This window comes from Sarcophilus harrisii, chromosome 1 (genome assembly GCF_902635505.1).
Source record: "Sarcophilus harrisii chromosome 1, mSarHar1.11, whole genome shotgun sequence".
Lineage (NCBI taxonomy): Eukaryota > Metazoa > Chordata > Mammalia > Dasyuromorphia > Dasyuridae > Sarcophilus > Sarcophilus harrisii.
This window is the reverse complement of record NC_045426.1, coordinates 590,204,734-590,217,373: the sequence shown is the minus strand read 5'-3', so window position 1 is coordinate 590,217,373 and position 12,640 is coordinate 590,204,734. Positions and strand designations below refer to the sequence as shown.

Sequence of the window (12,640 nt, the reverse complement as noted above, 5' to 3'; positions counted from 1 at the left end):
TAAGTTCTTGAAATTGATTGAAAAAGGGAAGCACATGATGAGATCTGTGGCTAAAGAAAATTACTTCAGCAGTAATGGATAATTTAATGGAGTACTGAGAGACTTGATTCAGGGAGACCAATTAAAAGATTGCTGCAATAATTTATGCAAGAGGTAATAAGAACTTGTACTAATGTGGTAGCTTTGAAACTAGAGAGAAGACATTTGATGGGAAATATTGTGAAAGTAGAAATAATATTTGACAATTGATTGGATATGGGGAGTGAGGAAGAATGAAGTGTAAATGATAATGCTAAAATTATAAATTTGAGATGCTGGAGATATAGTGGTACTTTGACAGAAATAGGAAAGATGAGAGGCCTTCAGGAAAGAAAAATAATTAAGGTTTTAGAAATATTGAGTCTTAGAACATCTAGTTTGAAAAAAATTAAGGGTCAAGTGGTCATCTAGTATTGGAACTTGGAAGTGAAACTGAATCTTGGATATTTAGAACTAGGAATCAACTGAATAGAGATGGTTAAAGACATTGCAGTAAGTGTATATGGGAGAGCAAGAGGGGGACCAGAGGGACAGAGATAATAAAGAATAGAGAAAAATGAGAATAGAGACAAAGGCAGAACTTTGGAGTATTCCCCTGGGGTATGATGTGGATAATGACCAAAGGAGTGGTCAGAAAAATAGAAAACAATCCAGAGGAAATAGTATCATAAAAATCCGGAAGAAAAGATCTCCAAAAGGAAAAAAAAAATGTTTATAGTTAAATGAAGTAGATATTAAGGTATTGTTAATAAATTATTAAGAATGAGAAAAGACCATTGGAGTTTTTGATTAAGAATTTGATTAAGAATTCAGCAACATGAAGAAAGAGAAACAGAGAGAGGTGTTTCTTTTAACCTATTTGCATGTTTAATATTTAGATATTTAATCGATTTATCCTCAGGTTTCACTTTAGGACAGATATATAGATAATAGCATTTAGACAAGATAGTTTAGACTATTGATTAGAATACAAGACAGCATAGCAATCTGTCTTCTTTCCAAAACTTCCCTACAATGTGACCCTAGTTATTTTGCTTAATGATAGAATGGTTCCTATATTTTTGAAGTTAATTATCTCACAGAAGCTTTATGAAAATTCATCAATGTCAGTTAATGTTTTTAAAACACCAGATAAATGAAGCTATGTAAATATAAAACATCATGATTATTGCCATGCATATGTTTTTGGTTTTTTTCCAGCACGGTCTCACTATAGCAGACAAGATCTTTCTTATTGGATTCAGTCCCTGAATGGAAGTTATAATATTTCTTTTCCTGGCTTCAATTATTACTTGGGCCAGAATAAGCTACCCTCTGTGTATAAGGTACCTCCAGGAAATAACCTATAACCGAGGGAGGGTGCAAAGGGAGGTGGTCTTTATATGTTCCTAAGTGCATAGTTTTTGGATACCTTCTTAAAGCCAACCTGTATATTTTTATCTATCGTTCTAAAAATAAAAGCAAGTTTATAGTAAATCTAATTTAAGTGTATTTGAAATATCATAAACTAACAGCAGATAGGAACTCAATATATGTACAGAACTAAGCAATACTATTTTATCTCTTTGTTTGTAGTCTATTAGAGCATAAAATTCTAGAAATGGAAGAAAGACACAAAGAAGAGTTGGACACTTTAAAGGAAGAGAAGGAGAACTTGCAAAGCCTGGTTACTCGTCAGACATATATAATCCAGGAATTGGAGAAACAGTTAAACAGGGCAACCAGTAACAACAGTGTCCTTCAAAAACAACAGCTGGAGTTGATGGACACAGTTCACAACCTCGTCAATCTTTGTACTAAAGAAGGTGGTAAGGACTTGTTCTTAACTTTGGGTTTCAAGTATTTGGATCAAAAATAATACAATTGCTCCATAAATCACCACTTTCAATGGATTTTTATAGAGAACAATTAAACAATAAAATTTGTAGACTTTTATTTAAGATTTTTTTTAAAAATTGTTTTGAAATCAGAAAATACTAAATAGCTTTGTAGAAGGATATTTGAGTAAGAGGTTTTCTTTGTAATCACAGTTTGTATATTTATAGTATCTTCTTTATAATTTTCATCCCCCTTTTTATTCTGTTTGATCACAGTGAAATCTTTAAAAAGTACTCTCATGATCATTGATATGGAAGCAAAGACTGTCAATACATAGAAAAGAATTTAATAAATGAAAAGGGGTACATGGATGAACAGAAAATACTTGTTATTAATATAAAATGAGAAAGTATAAATTTCAGTTTCTTTACCCATAAAGGAGGAAGTCAAATTAGATCATCTCTAAGAGTTCTTCAAACCTAGCCAACCATTATTAATCTGTGAGTTACAAAGAATTCTTGTTATCTTACATTTAAACTTAATATTCAATACATTTTGTAACACATGTGAATAGTTGTTTCTGAAAAAAAACATTATTATGATGAAGGATAAAGAAAGTTCATAATTAGAAAATGAATTAGCATCTATTTTAATTCAATTCAGTAAGAATTTTAAGAACTCCAGCAGTCAGTTAATGAGGTAGGAGCATGGAATAAAAAAAAAAAAAAAAAAAAAAAAAACCTTACTTTCAAAAAAAGTGAGAAATATGTGACACTTTATTGAGGTTAGTGCAAAGCTAATTAACAGAAATAATGAATAATATCAAGAATGTTTTGCTATCTTTATAGCATTAGGAAAGACCTGAAGATTGAGATCTCAATAAAAAAATGTGCTTGTTCCTTTCACATTTGTGTCTATAGCACTCTGTGGAGTTATTCTAAACTTGCATCTTGAGATCATCTCTGAGAGTGCAATTCTTTCAGCAATTTCATATGAGTGAATAAGTTGAGATCAGATGTGAGTAAATGTTTAGTTATTTCAGAAAGTAAGATTCTCTTCCTTCTTGATATTTAAAGTGAAATGGAGATCTCATTAAGTTAATATATCTTATTTAACATTTTATCAGCACACATAACAAATATTCATTCCTTAGATTCAAATCTTTTTAATTGAATAATATAAATTTATTAGAAAATACAAATAATGGTTTTGATATAATATTTTTCTCTATTTTTACATAATAGAGGATTTTCATAATTATGGCTTAATTTGTTAATATCATTTCCATTACATTTTGATATCAGCCTATTTTGGCTCTGACCCCCTTAGATATGTTAAAGTAGTTTGTATTACATATTGAAAAGCACTTTTTAAACATTTATAATAGATTCCCAGAGAAGTATTTGGATATAGACAACAATATGGCTGAGAATGATTAAACAACTTGTTTTCCAGTTTCCAATTTCCTGATAGTGTCCTTTAGAGTCTATTGGAATGAAGACTTCATATTACTTTAACAAATAATTTTATCAGAGTTTATGAGAATTAAACAATTAAACATTATGTGAGTTAGTCATATTCTATTTTTGTATTGAGTTTAATTCAGCTCTGGAAAGATTAAAAGCACATTGTCTTTATCATGCTGGGATTTTATCTAGATAGAGCTGTATTGATTTCAAAGACAGAGGTTTCTAGGGATTCTTGAAAAATTCAGATGTTCTTATGACTTTCATAGAATTTTGCTTTTAAATCCATGCATAATAAAGAGTTCACAGTAATGCCTCAAGTATAAAGTAACTTTAGAGGTAAGAGTATGACTTTAGGATCAGAAATTCTTGGCAAACAAGGGTTCTGGAAGATTCCAAGTATATGTTTTGATATATTGATATATATATATATATATATATATATATTAATTTTACCTGGTAAGTAAATACAACTACTAGGTGACATATATAGGCAGACTCAGAAACAATGCTAAGTTTTTTCTAAGCCTTTTTCAAATATTATTTAGATGCAATATATCTACTCCAGCAAATTTAGTTTCACATACAATATTTCCCAGATCTCTTTCTCTCTCTCCAAACTAACTTCTATCTTTTTTTGCTGTGGGTATTGGTTAGTGTGACCCTCCCCTTAGGTTTTTGCTCATCAATCTCTTCTTGTGGTTTCCCCTTGATCTTTCATTAAAATTATTAATTATTTCAGGGCTTAAGAAGGTATTGCAACTGAGATGTTGATCTAAATGATAGCTTCTATTTTATTTTATTTTTTGATGAAAATCTTGATTTTCATTAGGGTTTAAAGCCCTGTTTTGTGAAGTTTAGCACATCTTCATAATGCTATTTGACATTCAAAAAAAAAGTTCTGTTCTGCAACTGAATCCATTCAGGCAAAGGACTCCTCCTGTGCATCAAATTTCAGATAGGCACTGCAGTATCATCATATAAAATATTGAGCATGAATTAACAATATTGGAGTGATATAAAGATATATATCAAATATGTATGGGCTCTACCAAAGTGATAAAGTGGAAGAAGTGCTAGAACTAACATTATATGACTTTATAGTTATGTCATCTTAGGCAGTCATTAAATAAATCTTTATTAAGTTTCTATTATGCTATATTATATTTAGGTGTTCCTATATTCAGGGAAGACAAATGTTGCTGGTATGAGGGCTGGTGGGTCCTTTTCAGAACTGATTTCCATGCTTGAATTCATGGATTTTATCCATGCAAATCCATCCATGCAAATATCAAATAGATATTTGATTCATTAGTTCTGTCCTAGAGCTCTAAGAAGTATGTTATAAAAATGCACATTAGCCATGTTTGGCAGATGGGCTAAACTAGGCTGAGAGTAATTGAGGGGTCTCAGACCCATTGGTAATTTAGGGGGATATCTATGACAAGGATTTGAAGACCTCAGCCAGAAGAATAGGTAGATGTGAACAGCATGTTGCAGTAGACATGAAGGCAGTTGAAGCAAGTGTTGTGGAGCATTTAGTGTTCTTTAGATATGGAAGTCACCTAGGTCACCTCTGCCTCCTAAGTTATCATCAACCATCTTCACTTTTATTTTGTCATTGGACTCCTATGACTCTGGAAGAGATAGTGAGTCAGACAATTTTTCAGTATTCTGTCTCATTTAAATCCAATATATGACTGAGTCAAAAGGCATTACCCATAACATTTTATCATTTTTACCTATCTCAAAGACCTGTGGTGACAGATAAAGAATCAGGTGATGGTACACTCGGTGCTGTAAATATAAACTGGCCCAAAGGCAGTCCAGAGCAAAAGGTTGTATTCTCCCTGGGCTGAAGCAGAAGTGTATTTATAACTTCCCCCATGCCAGGTATCTGAACAGTCTTTTTAAGGGACCATATTTTCACCTCATGGCATAAGGAAAGATTTAGAAAAGATATCCTAGAAATTGTCTAATCTAACCCTGACATACTTACTGCAGGATGGGGATCCTAAGTTTGGTTTAAATAAAAAAAAAAATTACAAAGCTAGTCCTTCTCAACATTGGCACAGGGAATATGCACATGTTTATGGACAATATGAAATTCAGTAGAACTGAAAGGCAAACAACTCTTGTTATAAGACAACTTAGTAGGGATCACATCCAAATAGCAGTCCTGACTGGCACAAAGATGGCAAATGAAGGCCAGCTTACCAAAGCTGAAGCTTTTTTTTTATTTTGTTTCTGGAATGTCTGCAGTGATAGGAAGCATCATTAATCTGGCATAAATTTCATCATCAAAACCAATCTAATGAACAAGCATGTATGTTTTGTAATGGGAGTGAATAACAGATTCATGATAGCATGATTATTACTTTCAGGAAAGTGTCATACTATTATCATCATATCATATGTTCCATATGAACCCTGATGAGGTCAAAAAATCCTGAAGAGATAGGCTGAATACTTCCACAGCATTCTCAGCAAACTGTCATCAACTAATTATGAAGCTATTAAATGTGAAGCTCAGGTTAAAGTCAATCCCTCTCCAGCAAGACTTCCAAAGGTATTGGAATATCATTAGGCTTCTCATGTGACAAAATGCTTGGTGCTGATTCTATTCCTGCTAAGATTTACAGAGCAGGTGGAATCACTGTTCATATAGAATCTGACAGAAATCTTCTGGATTATATTGCAAGAGGAGATTATCTCTTGGGAGTTCAAGGATGTCTCCATTGTCCAACTCTATAAATGAAAAGGAAATGGGTTGTCCTGTGACAATCACAATGAAGTCTCTCTCTTAGTCATCACAGGCAAGATTCATGCCAGTGGCCTTAATTGGCTGATCTTTCAACTATAAAATGGTCAGAAAACCAATGTGACTTCAGAAAGGGTCAAAGAATGGCCTATATGTTGTCTGCAGTCCAAAAAATTCTAGAAGATATTCCAGGAGTAAAACAGATGTCTGTACATATTTGTGGATCTACCTAATTTCTTTGATAGCATCATTTGTGAAGATTTGTGGATCGTGGCAAAATTTAGATGACCGGAGAAGTTCACCAATATTCTATATCAGTTTCATTATGGCAGGCTTGCAAGGTTTTCAGATAATGGACAGAGTCCTTGTGCTTTCCTAAGCAAGACTGTGTGCTTGCCCCCATGCTTTTTAGCATGCTTTTTTCAGTGATGTTGTCAGACATCTTTAATGCGGATGAAAATTGCATCAAGGTCAATTACTGAGCTTATGGTAAATTACTTAAATTGAAAAGGCTATAAACCAAGACTAAAGTTGAAGGAGAGTTGATGTGTGACTTTTCTCTTCACTTCTCAAATTATTGTGCATTCAATGCAATCTCTGAGGCTGAACTGCAGAGTAAGGATTGATTCACTGATGGTTGTGCTAATTTTGGCCTAACCAAGAAAACAGAGATTCTTCACAATCATCCATGAAATCATTGGCTACAGCAAATGGAGGAATTTTGCTGTAGATAAATTCACTTACTTTGTCAGTATACTTTCCAGGGACGTACACATAGTTGATGAGATTGATACACACATTGCCAGAGCTAGCTCAATGTTTGTGAGACTTTTGAAGGAAAGCATACGAAAGAAGAGGTATTAGGCTGAAGGTCTACAGAACCATTGGGCTGATCTCATTGTTTTATGTCTGTGAAACCTGGACAGTGTCCCAGAACCATGCCAGGAAACTGAATCACTTCCATATGACCTGTCTTAGGAAGATTATGAAGATCACTGGGCAAGATAAGGTTCCAGACACTGAGGTCCTTTTTTAAACTGTATTGCCAAACATTCAGATTCTAATGCAGAAATCACAACTGTGATGGGCTGTCTATATTGTTCAAATCCCAAATATGTATGTTTCCCTAAGAGGCTTTTTTACAAAGATCTCACATAAGACAAGTGGTCACATGAGCATTAGAAGTAGCAATACAAGGACATTCTCAAGGTTTTTCTGAAGAACTTTGCGATCACTTGCAAATCATGAGAGACACTGGTAAAAGATTGTTTAGTGTGTCTCATCTACTTTGCTTTCTTAGTGAAGCACAATCACAATATCTAAACGAATGTGAGATGCACAAATTTAGAGACATCTCCACTCCAAATATTCATGTGGATTATTTGTGCCCAATCTATGGTAAAGTCTTCTGAACTCATAATAGTCTGGTCAACTATAATTGAATACATTGTACTTGATTCCAACATAGTGATGCTATTTTGGTTCACTTCAAGAAGGAAGGAAAACAAACAACCAAACGATTATGTATCAAGCACCAAGCTAAGTCCTGGATACACAGAGAAGGGTAAAAGACTGTCTAATGAGAAGCCATTAGGCCTTTTTAAGACTAAGCACACTTCTCTGTAAAATAAGGGGTTCAATTTAATAATCCCCAAGGTTCAAAGCAATTGAAGAAATCACAGATATCAGGAATTTCATAGGCTATTATTTAGGATAGATGCTAAGATGAATGTTGTGATATAAAGTGTTTTTTTACAGTTTTACTTGTATGAATATTTCCATATGTGACTTTAGAATGTATTTAATTTTAAAAATAATAACATTTATTTTAATATTTTCAAAGTGCTTTGAATATATTAGTCAATTTGATCGTTACAACTTTAAAGTAGATCCTCATTTTATAGATGAAGGGAACTAAGGGCAACAGATATGCAACTTGTCTAAAGTCACAAAGGTAATAAGTGTGAAGCTTGATTTCAACTGATACTCCAAGTCTAACTCTCTATCCACTAATTTCCTTATTTGCATTCTCACAAAATAAGATTTTGTGAATATCTAGTTACAAAATTGATAGTAGTTTTAGAACTTATGTATTTTCTTTTTCTTCTACATGATCTGACAAGTAAAATGAAGACAAAGACGAATATAAATTCAACAACTGTCTTTCTCAAAGGACAAAAGCTATGCTGGGGAATGTTTGATTATGATGTCTGGTACTCTGGCCTCTTTTCCAGAGGAAATGAGGCATTTTCTTCTTCCCAATACTGAGGAGTGTTTTGGCTCTGTTCTCAGAATAATATTGCCATATGCTTGGAATTTGCCACCTTCGCAGTATCTATTGAGCCCAGGAAGTAAATCATTCAATCCCTGAATGAGATTACTTGAACTCTTGCAAATTCTTTGGATTAGGAGCCTCAGGCCATAGCAAGTAATAAGATGAAACAACATTTTTAATACATTTTTTCCATTCATCTGGTTAACATATTTTGTTTTAAATTTGTGAATATAAAATTAAATGTTATGTGAAAAGAAAAAAAAATATCAGAAGTCACTTGTTTAAATTTCACAAAGGAAGTTTAGGAATGGAGGGGAAAAGGTTTACCTTTTGAATTGAATTATCAAATTTCTACAATGTCCTTAGAGTGAAAACCCTTCCTAATATTTTGGTTTGTAAATTCTAACAACTTAGAGAAAAAGTGAAAAATCTTAGAAATTAACTTTTATTTTCTTTTTAATTATTTTTGTGGTAATATTCTGAAATGTAGGTTTATGTGAATCAAGGATGATTAGCCAATGAAAATAAGGTAGTAATTTTTGAAAATAACACAGTTTTATGCAACACTGTTGAACTTTTTATTATTAAACTACCACATTTTGGGGAAATGTGAGGATGAGAAAAGATAAAGATTGAAATTTTGTGCTAATTATCTTTGTAGGTATGCTTTTACAATTTCAAATACTAGTTTATAACTTTATCAGAAGAGGAGAAATAACCTGAGAGGTATGATCATGGGAAAGAGTATTTTTTTTAATATACTGATATTGCCATTATCATACTTTAAAGCCCATCCTCTCTTGCATTTCAGATCTATTTGACTTAAGCACAGAAGTAGTACATACTATGGATTAGGTTCTAAAATATTTCCAGAATGAATTAAAACAATATTTAGTAAAGGGAGGCTGAAGAGTGACATCCAGGAATGGAGCCAAGATGACACAGTAAAGTCAGGAAGCTGTTCAAACTTAATCAGTTGTCCTCAAAAATTATATGAAACCAAGTCTCTGAAGAGACTGGAATGACTGGAATCCATTTATGGAATGACATCACTCTCCAGCTCAAGATAGATTGAAAAATCTTTAAGGTCAATCTCATTTACTGGTAAGTGTCACTCACTGGTGAAAAGAGTGTTCAGCCCAGCTCAGGTAGATTGTGGGAAAGCTAGTGACAGAGTCTTAATCATAATAAATTGGCACGTATGTCCCTTAGTCCTGGCTCAGCAGAGAAGCAAAGGAGTGGACCAGATTCCAAACTGAGAAAACAGGCTGTTACCTAAAAAGAGCAGGAAAAGGTAACCCCTGCAAACACAAGTGGTTCTTGTGCTCAAAGCCAAGACTCAGAGCTTCACAGGAAATTTGGGGGGAAAGTGCCCCTTTTACCCCAGGGGCAGAGCTCAACTGTAAAAAAAAAAAAAAAAAAATCAAAAGAAAAAAAGAAAGAAAATGAGCAAGAAATAGAAAAGAACCTTGACCATAAAAAGCTACTATGGTGATAGGTAAGACCAAAACACAAACTCAAACAAAGACAGAATGTCCCCAGAGGAAATCTCAAAGAGAAACATGAATTAGTCTTAAGCACAAAGAGACTTCTTTAAAGTTCTAATAAAAGATTTTAAAAGGCAAATAAGAGAGGGAGAAGAAAAAAAATGAGAAAAGAAATGACAAGAATGCATGAGAGAGTCAACAGCTTGGAAAAGGAAAGAAAAAAAAATTGAAGAAAACAACTCCTTAAATAGTAGAATTAACCAAATGGAAAAAAGATATACAAAAGCTAACTGAAGAAAATCAAACATTAAAAACTAGAACAAGACAAATGGAAGCTAATAACTTTGTGAGATAATCAAGGATCAGTTAAACAAACTAAAAAACTAAAAAAAAATGAAAAATGGAAGAAAATGTGAATTACTTCATTGGAAAAACAGCTGATCTGGAAAATAGGTCCAGAAGAGACAATTTAAAATTATTGGCTTACCTGAAGGCCATTACCAAAAAACAAAACAAAACAAAAAAAGCCTGAATAGCATTCTACAAGAAATTATTAAGGAAAATTGACCCAGTATTCTAGAAACATAGGGAAAAGTACTGATTGAAAGAATCCATCAATCACTTTCCCAAAGAGATCCCACAAGGAAAACCTCAAAGGCCATTGTTGTGAAAATCCAAAACTATAATCTCTCTTTTTTATAAAGCTTTTCATTTTCAAAACATATGCATGGATAACTTGACAGCTTGCTCTCGCAAGCTCTTCTTGCAAGGCCTTCTATTTCGAATTTTCTCCTCTTTCCCCCTATCCTCCCTAGATGGCAAACAATTCAATATATGTTAAACATGTTAAAATATATGTTAAGTCCAATATGTATAACATATTTATACAATTCTCTTGCTCAGGTAGATTGTGGGAAAGCTAGTGACAGACTCTTAATCCCAGGAAATTATGATAAAAAATCAGATAAAATCAGATAAATCAGATAAATCAGATAAAAAATAAAGTAAATGAGTAAGAAAACAAAATGCAAGAGAACAACAACAAAAAGAGTGAGAATATTATGCTGTGATTCATATTCAGTTCCTACAGTCCTCTCTCTGTGCTCTCTTCATCACAAGATCATTAGAACTGGCATCAAACATCTCATTGTTGGAAAGAGTCATGTCCATATTGCTGTTGCTGTGTACAATGATCTCCTGGTTCTGCTCATTTCACTTAGCATCAGTTCATGTAAGTCTTTCCAGGTCTCTCTAAAATCATCCTCCTGATAATTTCTTATAGAATAATAATATCCCATGACATTCATATACCATAATTTATTTATCCATTCTACAATTGACAGTACCTCACTTGCTGGTAAGTTTCATTCACTGGTGAAAAGAGTGTTCAGCCCAGTTCAGGTAGATTGTGGGAAAGTTGGTAACAGAGTCTTAATCTGTCTTTTTTTGCAACCACTCAGTTTCCAGTTTCTTGTCACTACAAAAAAGACTGTCACAAACATTTCTGTACATGTGGATCCATTTCCTTCCTTTAAGATCTCTTTGGGATATAGGCCTAATAGAAACACTTCTGGGTCAGAGAGTATGCACAGTTTGATAACTTTTTGAACATGCTTCCAAATTGTTCTAAGAATGGCTGGAGCCACAAAACTATAATCTCAAGGAACAAAATCTGCAAGCTGCCTGACAAAAAGACACAAATGAGTGAAATGTGTGAAAAACACATTAAGGAGTGGAAAATGCCTGTATTAGAAAAAGAGGAATAGAGAGGTATAATGGAAAAATTAGTTCACATGAAGTAGCACAGAAGACCTATTACAATCCTGGGGGAAAGGGGAGCAGGATGAGTATTGTCTGAAGCTTGATCTCATAAGTTTAGGCTCTAAGAGGGAATAACTTAATAATTCAATTGGGAATAGAAATTTATTTAACTCTATAGAGAAATAGGAAGGGAAAGAGGAAAAGAAAAGGGAGGATCAGGATGGAAGGGAGGACAGAAACATTAGGAAAAAAGGTAAGAGAAGGGAGGAAGGCTTGATAAAAGATAAGGTAGTGGTTGGAGTGGGTTAAAAAGCATTAATAAGAAGACGGGGAATAGAAATTTATTTAACTCTATAGAGAAATAGGAAGGGAAAGAGGAAAAGAAAAGGGAGGATCAGGATGGAAGGGAGGACAGAAACATTAGGAAAAAAGGTAAGAGAAGGGAGGAAGGCTTGATAAAAGATAAGGTAGTGATTGGAGTGGGTTAAAAAGCATTAATAAGAAGACAGGGAATGGATAATAGCAGATAAGGTAGTGGGTGGGTGGGTTAAAAAAACAGATTGAGGACAGGGTGGAAAGAGTACAATAGTATATACAGGAGAAAAAACAGGATAGAGGGAAATACAGAGCTGATAATCATAAGTGTGAATGCTAATGGAATGAGCTGTCCCATGAAATGAAAGCAAATAGCAGAGTGAATTTTTAAAAAAGAATTGTATTAAAAAAAAGAAGAAAAAAAGACAGGCTGAATATATATCTGTGGGTAAAATGTTAATGAGGACAATATGGGTGAAATGTTAACAGGGACAATGGGCATTTGTCACCTTAATTAGGCTTCTAGATGAGAAAAAATATATCAATACAATGCCACCAAAATCTAATTGAAAGAGAATTACTAGTGATGTTGGGAGAGTTCATAAAAATTTTATTCCTTTCTGAACATTATATATTGTGTCCTAATTTCTAGTAGTGGGAACCTCATCATACCAAATACTTAGTACATCTCTTTAGAACTTCCATTTGATTTTATGGC

The 12,640-nt window shown here is 33.4% G+C and overlaps 1 protein-coding gene across 2 annotated transcripts in view; it reads left to right on the top strand.

The window, feature by feature from the left end:
• ANGPT1 (angiopoietin 1) overlaps window positions 1–12,640 on the top strand; it is a 331,085-nt gene that overhangs the window by 216,078 nt on the left and 102,367 nt on the right. The window contains exon 4 of one of the 2 annotated variants that reach the window (XM_031947117.1): window positions 1,615–1,844. In XM_031947117.1, coding sequence (XP_031802977.1) covers window positions 1,615–1,844 — 230 coding nt within the window. Of the gene's footprint in view, window positions 1–1,614; window positions 1,848–12,640 lie in introns of both variants that reach the window. The other variant, XM_031947116.1, reaches the window with a different exon arrangement.